The 17,432-nt window shown below is 40.2% G+C and overlaps 1 protein-coding gene and 1 long non-coding RNA gene across 2 annotated transcripts in view; one reads left to right on the top strand and one right to left on the bottom strand.

The window, feature by feature from the left end:
- Window positions 1–17,432, bottom strand: part of Srrm234 (Serine-arginine repetitive matrix 2/3/4) — a 35,239-nt gene that overhangs the window by 13,035 nt on the left and 4,772 nt on the right. Inside the window, 6 exon segments of the mRNA XM_074087287.1 lie at window positions 278–310; window positions 397–423; window positions 512–571; window positions 1,588–1,812; window positions 3,558–3,871; window positions 13,591–13,693. Coding sequence (XP_073943388.1) covers window positions 278–310; window positions 397–423; window positions 512–571; window positions 1,588–1,812; window positions 3,558–3,871; window positions 13,591–13,693 — 762 coding nt within the window.
- Window positions 13,856–15,006, top strand: LOC141427897 (uncharacterized). The gene is made up of 2 exons (XR_012451383.1): window positions 13,856–14,595; window positions 14,682–15,006. It is a non-coding gene; the product is annotated as an uncharacterized lncRNA (long non-coding RNA).

Consider the following 17,432-nt stretch of genomic DNA (forward strand, 5'->3'; position numbering starts at 1 on the left):
ATTAGTATCCAAAAATTAGGTAACATAATTACAACTATTTTCCAAGTAAATACGTCATAGAATCATCGTAATGACTGGATAAGCTATTGTGTTCGTAATATACAGTAACACACTATACCTTCAGGCTTCAAAGGAGAAAATAGCAATCCGCAATGAAAACAAAAGCCAGATATTATCAACTACTTCTCATTTCTTTTTAAAGTAATGTTATCGATTTACCCAGCACCAAAAGTGTATCAAACAAAACAAAAAAGGGTTTTTCCATTTGTAACCATACCTACGTATGAAATCCCATAACATTTTTCTTTCGCTGAAATAAGTAAAATGATTCTAAGTATATATTTTGATGGAATGTAATTTCATTCTATATCCACTGGGATAAACACAGATACTTGCCTCTTCGACAACTGAAGCATCACCTGCCTGGGTTTAAAAATCTATGAGAACATCGTCATCATTACAATCATCAAATAAATTAAAAAAAAACAAGATAATTCTACAAAATACATACTTTTCTTTTTTATTTTTCTTTGACTTTTTCTTCTTCAGTTTCTTTGTTTCTGGTGACGCGCTGCAAGCAAACAAAGATATGTTTTACAAACAGCTGGGTAAATAAACAGGACTTGTAAGAACGTGATTGCTAAGTTATAATTGATGGGGTCATTGGTACGACTAACAAGATGACAATGGAAATTTAAAGTAGTAAAGTATATCTATGACGCAAATATGTCATCATCATTATCAGCTGGAAGACTCGCTGTTCAACAAAGGCGGAGAGCCACAACAAACCCCTTAGATCGGTGTTTTTCAACCTGTGGGTGAAGCCTCTTTAAGGGCGGTACCGAAGCCCCTATAAGTTGCTGCGAAAACTACTTTAGTATATATTTATTAAGAAAACGTTACCTAATAATATTAGGAACTAAATAAATTACCTACATGAAAAAAAAACGAGTAGGGGGGTCGCGAAATATTTCTTCATACTAAAGGGGTCGTGTCACGAAAAAGGTTGAAACACTGCCTTAGATTGACACTGAACTACAGTTACTACATCGCCACCCCCAGCTGGAGATACAATGCCATGCTTCTGCTATGTATTAGGCTTAACACGTATTGCGACTGCTGTCAAGCCGTTTTAGCGCATCATCTCTTTCTCAAGTGATACTCTGATGTATGTGCTAAGCCAGCGTTTCTTAAACTCGGGTCGCCACCCAAATTTAGGTCGCGGGAATTCTCTAATCAAAGCATGTGCTAAAAGTTATGTAATTTTTTGCGGTCGCGGACTTAAAATATTCTTACTTTGGGTTGCCAGCCATAAAGGTTAAGAACCGTTGTGCTAAGCCATTAGGGTCTCCCCAAACCTATCGACGCGGAATCGGCTTTAGCCGATCAAAAAACTCTTAAAAGCAACAAGAGCGAAGACGTCGATCGGCTCGGCCGACGCGAAATGACGTTTACCGACAAGAAGTCGTCTTTTTCGCTCTTATTGCGTGGACATAAAGCATTTTTTGGTCGGCTCAAGCCGATTCCGTACCGAGACGAGACCCTTACCCATTAGAAAGGCATGTCGTTAGTTATAGCTACTCGTACCTCCGTTTCTTCTTCTTCTTGTGGGCGTGGTGAGCGGGCGCGGGCTTGGGCGCGGGCTCGGGCGTGGGCGTGCGCACGAGCGGGTAGCGGGCGGCGAGGTCGCGCGCGCGCCGCTCGGCGTCCAGGCTGGAGCCCTCGACGAAGCGCGGCGAGATGCCGAACGCGTCCCGCAGCCGCGCGTTCTTGGCCTGCTGCGCCTCCGCCACCGCGTGCGTTTCGCGGACGCTGGAGATGGACACGAGCTTTGAGCGCTTTGTGAACACGAGTGGAGGTTTGGAGTGACGTCGTTTGAGCTCGAGGAAGGGTACAGTCAACGTCATAAATAAGAGATCATTTCTGTAACTTGTCGCTTTCAGTCGTTACACAATTTCGTATGGCTTTCAAACAGACGTTAAAGTGACAAGGTACAAAAGTGATCACTTATTTATGACGTTGATTGTACTACCCAAGAGCGTCGCCAAGTGGGGCCAGAGAAGCAGCAGGGCTACTACGAAACTCGAAGTTCGTATCGTACCGTCCCTCTCGCTCTCGTATTAAATAGTATTAAGTGTCAGAGGGACCGCACGACACGAACTTCGAGTTTCGTAGTAGCCCTGCTGCTGCTTCCCTCCTAGCGTATAAAATAAGCTTTACGTGCTTTTAATTGTACCTAAAATTCATCTTACTTTTCTCATCATCTAGTTTTAAAACTAATGAATGTTTCTGCAGATAGTCAGGTTAGTCTGATCGAACACCTCTGTAAGAGAGGGCGCACCCGGCAACTGTTTGCAGAGATTCGTAGCGAGCGACGCAGTCGCAAAAAGGCCACGATACAGTTGCGATGCTGTTTCTGGTCATATTGTGTGTGGTCACGCCTTGGACGTACATTTTGAATATCGAACAACGTATAGTAACGATATACCACTAAGTATTGAGAAGAAATTTTGAAAAAGATTTACAGAAGTGTTCGGTCAAGCTAATCTTATAAACAACTAAACTAATATGTATAACTAAATTAAAATATTTTGTACGTCAAGGTACGCCCTGGTGTCTGCTATCATTGATACACTGAACGACATTCCTGGCAAAGGTGGCTACATAAGGCAAGATTTTGATCGGCAAAAAATCCAAATAAGGGCCGACAATTTTGTGAGACAACTCACCCAGTGTGGATGTGGCGGATCCGTCGTAACTGGTGAATTCAGAGCGTAGCTTGATTTGAAATGTCACGAGTTTTTGTTGACTCAATTAATTCATTTATTATAATATGCTTACTTATAACTTACCTACTTTATTATTATGATAACTTGAATGAAATGTCTTTATGGTAAAGAACGAGCCTTAAGAGTTTAAACTGCGGGTAAAAATAATCTGCCAATTCACGAAAGCTAAAAACACTATCCATAACATTTTTTGTCTGTGTCAGTCTGCGATATTTAGCTGAAACTAGACTTAAGACTTACGCACACCATTTCAGGCTCTGGCAGATATTTTTACGAGACATATTTAAGATTAGAATCAGTGCTCAGAGCTCGTCATTCATTAGAACGCATTAACCCAATAATTAGAAAAGTATAACTTTCGTAATTCCCTGATCAGTTTTTTTCAGTGTATTGATTTCGCAACGCCTGATGAAAGACGAGCCTGTCTTTGTGTCAAATCAAAAAGCTTCCCACGCTTTAGACGGATTCCTAGTAAAGCTTTAAGGAAGACTGGCGTATATTTACCTGCCCAGCACCTAAGTGCGCTAGAAATAGGGAAAGATTAAAATGATTTAACATACTTAGTCCACGATAAGTAAATTTCTAATACAACCAGGCATGACCTATGCTAACGAGCACATTGTTTGCGCAACCGAGTATGAAATCGTTTAATTTGCAATCAAATCGATAGTCCTCCGACCAGGTTTCAATTAACGATCGCCGAGGCGGCGCAGCTAACGACTAGCGACCTAGAGTCGACGGATAAATCGATACGGAACGAATGCGCACCTTATGACGGACCGCATGGACTTTCTCTCCTCGTCATTGGAGAGACAGACCTGCAAATTGTCATTATAATTGCGCTCGGTGCAGCTGCACCGGCAGCAGCAGGCGGGCCGCAGCCCGGCCAGCAGCGAGCGCAGCGCGGGCTCCAGCGCGGGCTCCAGCGCGGGCGCCAGCGTGGGAGGCGCCCCGGGCGCCTCGGGCTCCAGCGAGCTCGCGCCCGCGCGGCGCTCGGGCGCCACCACCGCCTGGAACGTGCCGCGCCACAGCCGCTCGAACACCACCCGGTCGTTCTCCTCGCGACGCGACGCCCTACCTCTCTGCATGGTCACTTAAAGCTAGTGGAAGACTTGGTTTCTTAATGCTAAGTTATCCTAATGGAAGACTCGGAGTGGGCTACATGCGGGAGCGGCCGGCGGCGGGCCGGCGGCGCTATTACTGCGGCGCGGCGGAAGGCGCCGCGCGCAGCCTGCGCAAACAACGGAACTGCGCTCCACGCCACACAAAGGGCGCCTCACCCCTTCGCATCCCTCTGAGGAAAACGCGGACCGTTTCCCCCTAACCGCTGAGGACGCTCGCAAAACATTTCGACGCTTTCGCAAATCACGTTTTCAGCGTCGATAAATTCGCTTACGCACGCGTTTTTCGATGTAAATTAAAAGAGCGATGACTGGTAAAAAATTATAAAACTAAACATAGGTCGTAAAAATTACTGCGAATAATAATACTAGATCTTATCGCATTTTATTTATGCTGCACCGAATCGGTTTCAGTGACTCGTATAATTCAAAGTAAGCGCTCGTAAATTGCATAATGCCGAGCATCACACGTGTGCCCAACAATGCTGTATCGCCTCCGAAAGAGGATGTAGGTAGTTCACACAGGGTTTTTGATAATAAGTATGACTAAAAGTCCCGTTGCACGTTCTGCTCAATATTTTCAGTAGCTGATTAATTTGTAAAGATAGATTTTTATACCATTTTTATTTTAATGTTACCCATTGCATAAAAACTCAGACCGAGTTACCACAAAAACAACCGTTAAACATATTTAACATAAGAAACCGTCACTTTAGGCATATCTAAGGCGTGCTAAGTTTTTTTATGGCAAGGGCAAAAGGCTTCGAATTTAGAACTAATTCGTTCGTAGTCGTGGTCGATTAATAAATATAACAAACGGACCATGATAAATTAAAATAAAATATATTATTATAGCGTTTGCACGAGTGTTCATTAACACTATACACGTGCTAGAGTTACCGAATATAGTGTTACCATACCAGTATGAGTCTATGAGCTTTATTTGTACATTAGCTAAAATCTAAAATAAGCTTAGATTTTTCTGAATAATTTAATGCGAATATCTAAAGTTCCCAATCCGCACTGGGCCCGCGTGGGAACTATGGCCCAAGCCCTCTTGTCCTGAGAGGAGGCCTGTGCCCAGCAGTGGGACGTATATAGGCTGGGATGATGATGATGATGATGATCTAAAGATCGGAAAACGTAGTGTAGGGCGTCCTGAGGCACGGTGGACGGACGACCTTAAGAGGATCGCTGGCGGCGGATAGATGCGAGGGGCTGAAGACAGTGTTGTGGCGCGCCATGGAAGAGGCCTATGTCCAGCAGTGGACTGCTGTAGGCTGATGATGATGATGATGATCTAAAGATCGTGCGAATTTTTCAGAAAAGGTACTATCGTGATAAAACTGGTAAGACGTGTTACCGCCAACTCTAAGACACACGTTCAACACAATGAGTAATTTTAGGCAAGTCTAAGACATGCTGTTTTTTGTGGCAATGCTGGCTATGCATGCCATGTGCCCCTTATTACCAATCGCCTTTCTAAATGACACTAGTTTGCTGCCTTGTGTTGTAAGATCACTGTTAATCGACAATTGAGTTAGAAACCTTAAACCGCCAAGAAACAGTAAAGTATAAGAAGCCAAATGGCTCAAAAATTTAAATATCGATTCCAAGAAACAAACGGGACGTAGTTTTAGTGTATCCGTAGCGAAAAGTTGACTGCTGAATTTCAGTTCTGTGCACTACTACAGACAAGAGGGGCTACCTACCAACCCCATTATATTATAGGACGCTTTGGGTTATAAAATGACAGTAACTTTTCTGAAGTGTTAAAACTGTGAAATACACCCTTGGTCACGTAGCAGCTGTTTGTCCATTCCACGAACGCACTAGCCTTTCCCATTAGCCAAGCCCTAGGGCGAAATGCTCCCCCATTTTACGATCTCCCCTTATAATTAGGCTTAATCAGGGCCGTAGGCGCGGCTCCGCACGCCAAGGCGTCGCCTGCGACTATATTCTGCGCTCGGACATGCGATATCGCTGGCTGGACAGAGCGAGATTTTATTATACTCTTAACTCCTCCAAACGCTTGGATAAAAAGTACCTACTGTTGTTATGTTTATCCAGATTCATCATCACCATCTCAGCCGTAGGACGTAGGCCTCCCCCATAGACATGCTGTGGCTTCGGTATCCACCGTGAACACGCGGCTTTAAGCAGGTCATCCGTCTATCTCGTTGGTGGACGTCCTACGCTGCGCTTGCCGATCCGCGGTCTCCACTCGAGAACTTTTCGGCCCCAATGGCCATCTGTTCTCCATGCTATATGTCCTGCCAATTGCCACTTCAACGAGCTAATTCGCTTGGCTTGTCGGTGACCCTTGTTCTTCTACGTATCTCCTCACTTCCGATTCGATTACGTAGAGAACGACAAGCATAGCTTTCTCCATAGCTCGCTGAGCAACTCTGAGCCTATTTATATTATTTATCCAGATTACTTAAGTTGAAATATTTTTCGGAATTTAGATATTTGCGAAATTACATTTGAAATTTACCGAGAGCTTTACAGTGAAGTAAAACATCATGAGGTAACAATTAGCACACCTGCGAAGCGATTCGATGATGTGTGAAGTTCCCAATGGTTCCAACAGAAAACCAGCGCCGGCTGCAAGGCCGACATCATGCTGAGTTGGGACCATTTCGTGACAATTTGTCTGTGTTTCCGCCTTTCCCTGTTATAACTTGTTAAATGTCACGAATAAATGTTTTTATTTCTTTCCAGTCCGCACTTTAACCCGCATTGGAACAGCTTAATCCTCTATTTCTAAAAGAAAGCCAATGTCGAGCGGCGAGATTTACCTATACGCTTAGACTGGAGATGGGTGGTGTATCATTCTGCGTGGCGACATCACATGCCGCGTGTAGGTACCTACAATACTGGCGCAAGCTAATTACTTCAGCTGTCCGCGGTCATTATTTATGCTGGTGCGTGATTTCATACTTTTCAATTATGCCGTATACAATTTTCGTGTATAACAATATGATGGTTTTAATTAGCAGAGACAGACACTGTATGGAATTGTAGACTTTTTCGTTGTGGTTTTATTTTAATTAAAGAGATACTTCCTATTGCGTATACTCGGAAGTTGTTCAAACGAAATGTGATTTCTATCTTTTATATATTTTTAGTTTTCGAGTTACAAATATCTGTTGAAAAATAAGATACATTTATTAAAAAAAACAGTAAGTATGGGCTTTCCTTGGTGGTCGTACTGGTCGTGTCTACGTCAACGCATTTCTTAACTATATTTAAATAAAAAAATGACGTTTTAACAAAAAAAATGCTTGTAGTCCCAATCCAACTGAGCGTTGGACAATAAATCAGTGTCGCAACAAAAAATAAATATTAGATTGGTACTAGCTTTTGCCCGTGGCGCGCTGTTCCCTCGTGTACTGCCTATGCCTAGCTAGCCCATGTCACTCTCTGGCCCATAAACTATATCTATGCCAAAAATCTCGTCGATCCGTCGCTCTGTTTCGACGTGAAAGACGGAGAAACATACACACAAACACACACACTCGCATTTATAATATAAGTATGGATGGACTAAATTATTATTACAATCATACCTACCTGTTCAGTTTGCCTAACCCACTTAGCTTGTTTGCTTCCGCCAGAAAAGATGTATCGCCTTGACTATTGGTAATTTTACGTGGGACAGACACAAAAACCTATTTCTAATTTGAAATGGAATACTTTAAAATATTTAGGTTGGAAACTAGTTTATGTTTAGACAGCAAGTTGTCTGTTTGAAATAGTCGGCTTTGAGTCCTTGGTTGGAACGACATTGGTGTACCTAGTGCAAATAAAATATTTAAAACGTACTTAATATTATAATTAGCGTGACGTGCCGTAATGATATTGTATTGTTACTAATTGGCGTCATTATCATAAACAATATATTTTGTGTCAGGTGCGCTATTTCTTTAATTTTATATCATTAAGTCTGCTTCTGTATAGACAAGTTTGCGTTAATTTATCACTTCTAACTCATTAGTCACATAGACTCAACTAAATAATTAACGTACGTATTTTACTACCACACAAGTTGACGCATTTCAAACTCTAATATAGTTCATTCTCAAAACTTAGTTTTGTGTGATATGTGGAAGTGAACATATTTATGGATAAAACAGAGTACATAAGTACGTACAGACGCAACTACTTTGCATTGCACAAGTGGTAGCAAAGTTGCAATGTATAAGGTGGTTGCTGTACTGTTGGTCTGAATTTACCTCCTGTCTCGGCATTCTTATTTGTTCAGTTTGTTCGATAAAACAGAGACGGCATAACAGACATCTGCGAATTATTAGATGTAGGTCTTTAAATGGAGCTGTTGCCATTCCTCTATTGCTTGTTCCTTCACAAGGTTCCTTCTTTCCTCACTTGCAACTGATTGAGTGCGAATAAATATCCCAGTAGTTCTATTAAAGTTACCTGGCGAAGAAACTACTACGAATGATTCGTATCTATCACATAAAATAACAGGAACTTAACGAAGAGTTGATAAACAGACCCTAAATGTTTAGTTGCACGGGCACTTATTTAACTAAATGTAAACAAACTTCAGGTGCCAGATTTGAACATTCAAGGATTTAAAACATTATTACTTATCTATCATTGTGATAAAATTTAGACTAATGTATTTCAATACAGAAATGTAAGTAAGTATTTAGATAATTTAATGGAAGAATTTCAATATTTAAGACACCAATTGACGTTGTTTTGTTTACATTTAGTTAAATACATATCCAAACCAAGTATAGTTTTTGGTTTTCGAAGTAAACAAAAACCATAACATGTACTATTCATTAATGGTACTGGCGAAGGAACTTAGAGCGAATAATACCGTTTACCTTTACTTGCCCGAATTTCATTTGCCCGAATTTCACTTGCCATACCAACGTTTGCCATAAAATTTATAGAACCGTGCTGTTTTCAGGATTTTTTTAAATGTCATCATATAAAATGCAATAGGTTTGGTTAGGTTAGTTTAATATCAACTCTGAAGAAGTTACTATTTCAGAAATAAATTACTTTATGGCAAATTAAAATTCTAGAAAACGATACATTCGGGCATATCAAATTCGGGCAAACGATAGAGAACCGAATAATACACATATGGAGAGTGGAGAAACCGGCCATAAATGTTCAGTTACAAGGGCACTTGCTTTTGGTTTTGAAGTAAACAAAAAGCATAATCTAAACCGGCAGTCAGTTTTATGTTTGCATGTTCACGGCCCCAGTGTGCCATGATTTTAATGAATAAACGCAATCTCGTGACATAAATATTGTAAACGGCACGCGACCAGGTTCAGGGACAAACAAGATACTTCAATATTTAATTTTTACGTTTGGAATTTGAGGGGTTCTACTGGCGGATGTCGTACTTTTGCAGGTCGTCTGGGCTAAAATTAAACAAAGTTTAGTACACAGTTTGTCAAAGTAAAGTCTTTTTATAATTTTCATTGTTACAGTTAGTTAAGCTATCTTAGGTTAGTTCTTTTTATGTATGTAAACTCATAATTGTACAACTTTAAAAAGTAAAGTATTTTTTACATTTGTTCAAGTATTAACTTATGCAACTGAAAATACGAAGAAATGAATATTTTATATTGTCAATTAGACAGAGAGACCCAACCAACATGTATGTAATATTAAATTAATATGAACGAGTAGCAAGAAAGTGCAAACTTAATTCAATTTTTCTAGAAAAATGATGGAATTCAAACTTCATTCATTCGTATCTTCGTTATTTTTCAATAGCTATTGGTGATTTTTACGCCACTTGTTTTATTTCCCGTTTTGTATAACGTAAGTTATTCAATACAAAATATGTATTCCATAAATATTCCATATTGTAGGGAAATAATTACATCATACGCATGAAGCCCTAAGTAAGTTATACATAAAACCTTTGTGCACAAAACGTAGGCGCCACTACACTACAAGTGAAACGGTAGCATTAATAAAATATAATCGACCCAGTTCCAACAATGCATTTTATTATTACCCTATTCTAGACACGTATAAGCCCCTAACACGTTTCGCAAGGGTGTTCGCCGAGAGGCAATATTAAACCCGCCCCTGGCGCGGGGAGTGTGGGGCTGACGTCACGCTTCGATCGATAACCACCCAAACTTCGTCGTTTCACCGTCACCAACTATAAATCCGGTGTACATTACTTCTTTTGTGTACATTGAAAGCCTATCCGTGTTGGTGTAGCTGTCAATGGATGACAAGTTACAAATTTACCCACACCGTGGGTCAGAAGTCGAGTTTCGGCCGAGCTGTTTCAAGGGATTTCGTGACATTTAAACGTTTCCCTGTATTTATAAAATCAGAAAGGTCAAAGCTTTCGGACGGACTCTTCACGACGATATTAATTTAGAAGGAGGACACTTCGTATAATAATCGAGCTGTATAATTGATAGAGCAGAATTAAACGTCGATTTACGATGGCGCGAACGATATGTTCACGTCAAACGGTTCCGCGGAGCTGCTGCGTTGTTTCCATTCGATACAGCATTCAGAGAACTGCAATGACGCACAGTCTTCCGACTAAATTGATCGCATTCTTCAAAAACCACATTAAAGAATAGGCAGGAGAGCTGCATGATACGACAAAAACTTAGTCCTTTCAGGTTGAGTTCTCTTTTAAAAGAAGCCTTTGAAAAGAAGAGATTTGATATTCATTTTTCAATTAATTCAATCTCAGTAGCAAATTCAAATCAAATCATTTATTCAGTAAATAGGCCGCAATGGGAAATTTTACACGTAATTTTTTTCGGAAAGACCATCATTGCCAAGAAGAATGCGCCGCAAGAAACTTGGCAGAAAGTCATTTTTTCAAAATAAAATACAGTAAAAAAAAAAAAAAATACGAAAAAAGTACAATATAAAATTAAAGAAAAAAATACGACAAACGGGAATCAATAATAAGAAATATTTATCGACCGGCATGTATGAGGTCCCTTACTTACTACTCGTGACCACGGCAACTACTCCACTCCACTCCACCGTCATAAATTTAAATAATAATGATAATAATAATAATTTAATTCTGGAATATACCTTTCAGGTCAAGTAACCATTAAGTTTTTGGAACAGTAGTGAACAGTCTCTGAGCAGTGCTATTGTTAAAGTTCCTTGGCTTACTCTCCCGCTACACAAATCGCCGAGTTAATCAAGTCGGCAACAACCGGAAAAGCGAGGCCGGAGAGATTTGGACAGAAGCCCATATCCGGCAGCCGGTGTGAGGGGTGTCGGTATTGCCTTCAGTTTTGTCTGCAGCTGAATCTGGGGGTAATTGCCGCTACGGCAGTAAAACTGTTTCGCGGGGGTAACGAATGAGATTCTATCAGATATAGCGTGTACAAAGTGACGGAAGTGTTGCACTTAGGCCTTAACTCAGCAGTGGGTGGATATGGGCTGATTTGATTTAGATTGATAATTGTCAGGGGTTAATTCCAAGGGAGAACACTAGCTACACACGGAAAGGCTTGGCCAGAGAAGGTTGTTGTGTCTCTATCTATCTATCGAACTTAACCGCGGTACATGCCGGACACTATGCAAGCACCGTTCGGACCTGCGGCCTCAACAACCCGCATTCAATTCAGTTTCGAGATTTCGTGCCACATACATAAAATATACGAAGGACATCGCGTTCAGTCCAAGCCTGCAGGTGAGTCTTCGTGTTTGGCAGCATCAAGAATACTTTGTCAAATAGGCAAAAAGAAAACAAACAAAGAAAGTTCTCTGATACGTTAGTCTAAGGTTATTTAAGACTATGCATGCCTAACTAACTAGCTTACTGCTTCTGAAATATAAGTTTCAAATGACACTTGCAGATAACAGATCTAGAAAACAAACACGTGTCGGTCGGCATGTACCAAGAAACCGTGCCTCTTATTAAGGTCGACAAGCGAAGTAAATGGCGTAGAAATTGGCGGGTGAATTAATTAAATCCGGCAGCCGATCATAGGTACCTACGTATGTGAACGATTAATTAAATTTTGCACGGACATAAAAAACTGCTTGTTCAATAGAGACGAATAATCGCGACACGCGCGTGACGAGTTCCGCTGCGTCGGGACACACTTTGCAAACCTAAATTCGTCACATCCGACCGTCTCTATCATCATTCTCTGATAAAAAATTGGTACTCGACAATTTTGACAGCGGGGTTGCTTCAACGACCGGAAGGAAATAAACGCCACGACTTAACAAAAGGGCTATCAGATAGCGTGAAGATATGAAGACAGATTTTGTTATACTAATCCTACAACATTATAAATGTGAAAGTTTGTGAAGATGGAGGGTGTTTTTTACTCAATCATGTCTAAACCGCCGACCCATTTTAGATGCAATTCGGTATAGTTTTTATCCCGGAAAACTGCATAGTTTCCGCGGGATAGCGATAAACGAATACTACACGGATGGAGTCGTGCGCAGCAGATAGTATATTATAATTGCGAAAGTATCTCTGTGTGTCTGTTACTTCTTCTCGCTTAAATCGCTACACCGATTTCGACGATACCTACTTTGTATAGAGATCGTATGAAACCTTGGGAAGGACATAATATAATTTTTGTGCCGGTTAATGGCTTAATTCCCACGGGATAGTGACAAACAATTCTTCGTAGACGATTTCACCTGCAAAGGCTAGTCAATAATATTTTACAATGTATTTTAAATGCAATCGTAGCAATCTAAATCGACCGAACACAGAATGCGCATACGCAGCGTTTTCAATTTACCAAACGTCTGCAAAACTAATTATGAAATCATGCTCGACAGTCTACACAGCCTCATGGGATGCCCTTTCGACTCGCGACTCGCGACGTGTCATCCTAGTTTATGATAACAACACCGGCCGGCGCCGGCGCTGCGCGGGCGTTTGTGTTGAACCACTGCCAACACGGACAACACACTAAGGGGCTGTTTCACCATCCATTGATTAGTGTTAACTGGCAGTTAGGTGTGATGCCGTCTCTATTTGTTTTGTACGAACCGTCGGTTAACGCTAATCAATGGATGGTGAAACAACCCCTAAATGTATGTAAATAAACGTAAATGTAATGAGACGAGCGAATGTGTTTACTATTTGTGAATTCAACCCTCGTAGACCCACACACCTGGGGACAGCGTCATCCTCCTCACTCGCCCTCTGAGTGACCGGGAAAGGACTAGCTTCAACGAAAATGTAAACATTGTAAATGGAATCAAACAAGTCGATCCCTTGGCACGACGAAAGCCTTACGCGTTACCTTAATTTACTTATATGTATTCACGGCTCCAGAAAAAGCTTGAATCTTTAATTTGGGAGACTTTTAAGCTAGAAATACGCTACTTTTATCAAACACAGTAAAGTCACAAACATTATCAGTGCGTAAGAGACACTGACGTTTCTAGCCATCTGACCACCCTTAAGCCATTCCCTGTCTTCCGCACAAAGTGCAAAATACCACCCACAAGTCGACTTCAACATTTGGCATTGATTTTCTATGCCGTAATGCATTCTTTTGCATACACGAACTAAAGTGTGGATACACTGGACAGGAAACGTGTTAAAGGTGATACACAGTCGTATGAAATCGATAGGCTTCTAAAGCGACACGACACTATCGTGTTTCTAGCTTCATCACATTGTAATGGCACAAGTGTACTCACGCTACTCTGCCGAATTCGTCTCTTGGCACGTCCTTGTCGCCGGCGCCGGTCTCCGATATCTTCGCCCGGAAGGCGGCCACCCGCGCCGCGATCTCCTCCTTCGGCAACCTGCGCAACCACACCAAAGAAACGCTCATTACTAACAATCACCGCATCGACGCGAACATTAATATCGTACAGTGGACCGCAACGTGCGAACGTGAATTGCGTTGTGTATTTATGATGAGATCGCTGTGAGCGTCACAGCGGCGCACACCTGAACCCACCAATGCATAGCGTCGCGCTGTACCAATCGAGTCGAATTACTTTTGGAAAACAATAAAAGCGATAAGGCGCGCTCAGCGAACGCTCGTGCACTGAGCTAGCGGGAATAATGTTGATTAATATATGAGTAGAGGGTGTAGTTAACTCCCTTTCAGTTCGCGTATTGATCTCGGCCGTACTCCGGCGCAGGGGCATCGCCCCTGGCGCGAGGGTGCAGCGCGATCGATGGAAACACCCCTTACACGCTGGTTTATAGAAAAAAATGTTCTTTGACCAATTAAGGACAGGTTAACAGAAATCAACCTTTAGTTTAACTTTGTATGTGTGTTACTAACTGTTGTCTGCAATTTCGTTTAGTGTCCTGCGGGATCTATTCATTTTCCTGGATGAAAAGTAACAGGAAGCTATGTTACTCTGTGATAAATGATAATGTAGCATTCTGTAGGTTAAAGAACTTTTTAAAACATAATTTCTTAATCAATCATTTAATGGTTCAAAACACGATACATCAAACTTCACAGCATCAGAAAAAATCCGACAGCAAGTAGGCACTTGAACTATTACTTATTCTGTGAAAGAATGTTTATAAAATTTAAGTTTTTAAATTCTATTTTTGTAAAAAATCCGGGATTCCCACAGGAGGGAGGTGTCCCCTTAAATATTTCTGTGTCTCACGTCTCAATAGGGTGGTATATCGATGACTGCCCGCACCATTAGTCGTCAAGTGCAGTCCGCGGCAGCAACAGGTAGCACATAAATATTCGTGTACATTTTATTATTGCCGTAACGATAAAATAAAACGACGCAATCAATATTTGTTTACATTTTTCAGGATATTTGAGAATAGATGGAGAAAACATGATTTAGATAAACACTTTACGACGTTGGAAGTTTCTGAATTCGATTTGCGATATTATGTAAGCTCTACTGTGATGGTTACGGAGTATACGGTATTTGACTATTTTGTATCTGTTTTATAAATTAAAACTACACAATGCCTGTTATCGAATAGAAAAACAATTTTTAAGCTACCTTTACAAATAACAAAGTTATACAGGTTTGAAATTCAAGATAAGACAGAGAAAGACATACTGGCATGTGACGTCACACGCCAGTACCGCCATACTTGCTGCATAGAGAAAAGCGTTTGAGAAAGAGACAGGTATATAGATTTTTCAAAAAACCACTATAAATCCAATTTTCAACCGATTTAAATTTTCTCTTCGCTAAACACTATCTGTATATCTATATTTTCATAATAATAATCAGATATGGCAAATTAAATTCAATTCAAAATTTTTGATATGGCAAAATCAGTTGTCAAATACCGTATTATCAGCAAAGAAAAGCACCCTCTTTAACAGAGGTTTAGTATAAGCTACATAGCTAGAAGGGGTCTAATTTTCTTTGTAGCTTACTGTAGCTCCATTCTACAATAAGCTGTCGCTGACTGTAGAAACTAGCCGTGGTGGCCTAGTGGTTTGATCTATGGCCTCTCAAGCAAAGTATCGTGGGTTCAAATTTGGACTCTTCTTTGACTTTTTCGAAATTCATGTGCTAAATTATATTCGAAATTTACCACGAGCTTTACAGTTCCTCACTGGGATTGCGTGGGAACTACGGATCAAGCCCTCACATTCTGAGAGGATGCCTATATATAAGCTGGGATAGATGTAGCTACAGGGTTGTACGACTAGTAGTAGTAGTAAATAGCGAGATAAGTCAGTATTAATGGCGCAGTACATTCTTTGAAGTACATGTAATAATTGTAATAATTACAAAATATTGGTTTTGGAACGTCTCCAATATCATGTCCTATTGAATCTGGACCAGTGCCAGTGGAAGACATTTTATGACTATGCGTATGGTTTGTAGTTTTTTTATTGGGCATCGAATCGATTCGCTGCATTTGAAAGATGAGATAACGTGCCGGATAGTCTTGGACTGACGTGGCTTACTTGCACAATACAATACGCATCTTTCAAGAAAAAAAAAACAATGTCAACTAAGCTATAGCTAGCTAGATATAGAGTAAGTCGGTAACCCATAGACGATCGTGTACCGTAAATAAATTAATTCTAAACATAAACGTTTACTTTTGGAGGGTAAATTAGAAAATAAAAATAAAAACAGTTTTGTAAACTATTGTGTATATCAAATGTAAGAGGACGAGCGAAAAACTCTAAAATATTTTATTCATAATTTTTAGAAAAATAGAATTTCAGAACTACGATGCCCAAAATATTGAAAAAAATACAGAAAAGTTAATCACGACGTAATTTCTGTTTACTATCACTGAAATTTTTGTTTATTACCCCTTCACGTTAAAACGGCTAGACAAATAAAATTTGGTTTGTAGATAGCTGGACGATTGGAATAACATATAGGATACTTACAACATCAACGAAATCCAAGATGTCATTTTTGGAAATTTGGAAATCTGCTTTTAATGGTTTTTTACGTGTCTATGTCATTTCCATTTTCCAATGTAAGATAATTCCATAATATGCGTGCACATTTTGCTTAGTGCCTACAAATATACGGAACCCTCGATGCGCGAGTCAGTTTTCCCTAACTCATTGGTCTCTGTAATTGAAGTTTACCTAGGACATACATTGCAGAAGCAACAATACCTTTATTGAATTTACTGGGGAACCCTTACAAGAGTGTAAAACATCTCACAGCGAGCCGCGCCGCTTCTCTGCTAGGCTTACTAATGTGGGTCGCAGCCTAATAGGGGTTAAACTGGACGTTATCGGGGTTTGGTGACAACACCACGGAAATGGGATTAAACATACACGGTAGAAATGAACGTGTTCCATCCAAAACTATCCAGGGACCAATTGTTTAAATCTCATATCAGAAAATATTGGACCAGTATTTAATCCTTTATCAAACACGTTGGCTGCCATGAACATCACCAGTGAGATCTAAAAATATGTATTATTAAAAATATAATATATAATAGCTTTTGACCGCTGCTTCGCTCGCGCAGAATTGGTATGTAGCTTAAACCTTTTTTGATCCCACAGGAACCATACATTATTTTGGGATAAAAAGTAGCCTATATCTTAATCCAGGCAGGGCATATATTACCTGTATGCCAAATTTCATGCCAATTTTCATGCCAATCCGTTCAGTAGTTTTTGCGTGAAGGAGTAACAAACATCCATCCATACATTCGCGTTTATAATATTAGTAAGATTTCCAATTAAGTATTTATCAATTAAGGGGCTACCCAAGGTTTTCATCGATTTTTGACAAGTTTTGAATCGTATCTCCTACTTTTGCACTACAGATAGAATTATAAGTCAAACGGCTATCGGTTCTCCAATCTTTTATCTCCATTTTTGTCTACCAGATTTGGAAAAAAATGAATACTTATTTTTGTATGATTTTTTTAAACATTGTCTTAAAAAACACTTATTTCGTATCTCTATTGACGTGAAAGATCTAACATATACGAAATCTACATATTTCGGTTCGTCTTTGACGTCTCTAAAAACTGGTCGAGGATTTTCATTTAAAACTAATTAACACAAAAGTTATGGCCAGAAAACCAGTTTTTTGGCCTAAAATTGTT

The sequence above is a fragment of the Choristoneura fumiferana genome, chromosome 5 (assembly GCF_025370935.1).
Source record: "Choristoneura fumiferana chromosome 5, NRCan_CFum_1, whole genome shotgun sequence".
Classification (NCBI taxonomy): domain Eukaryota; kingdom Metazoa; phylum Arthropoda; class Insecta; order Lepidoptera; family Tortricidae; genus Choristoneura; species Choristoneura fumiferana.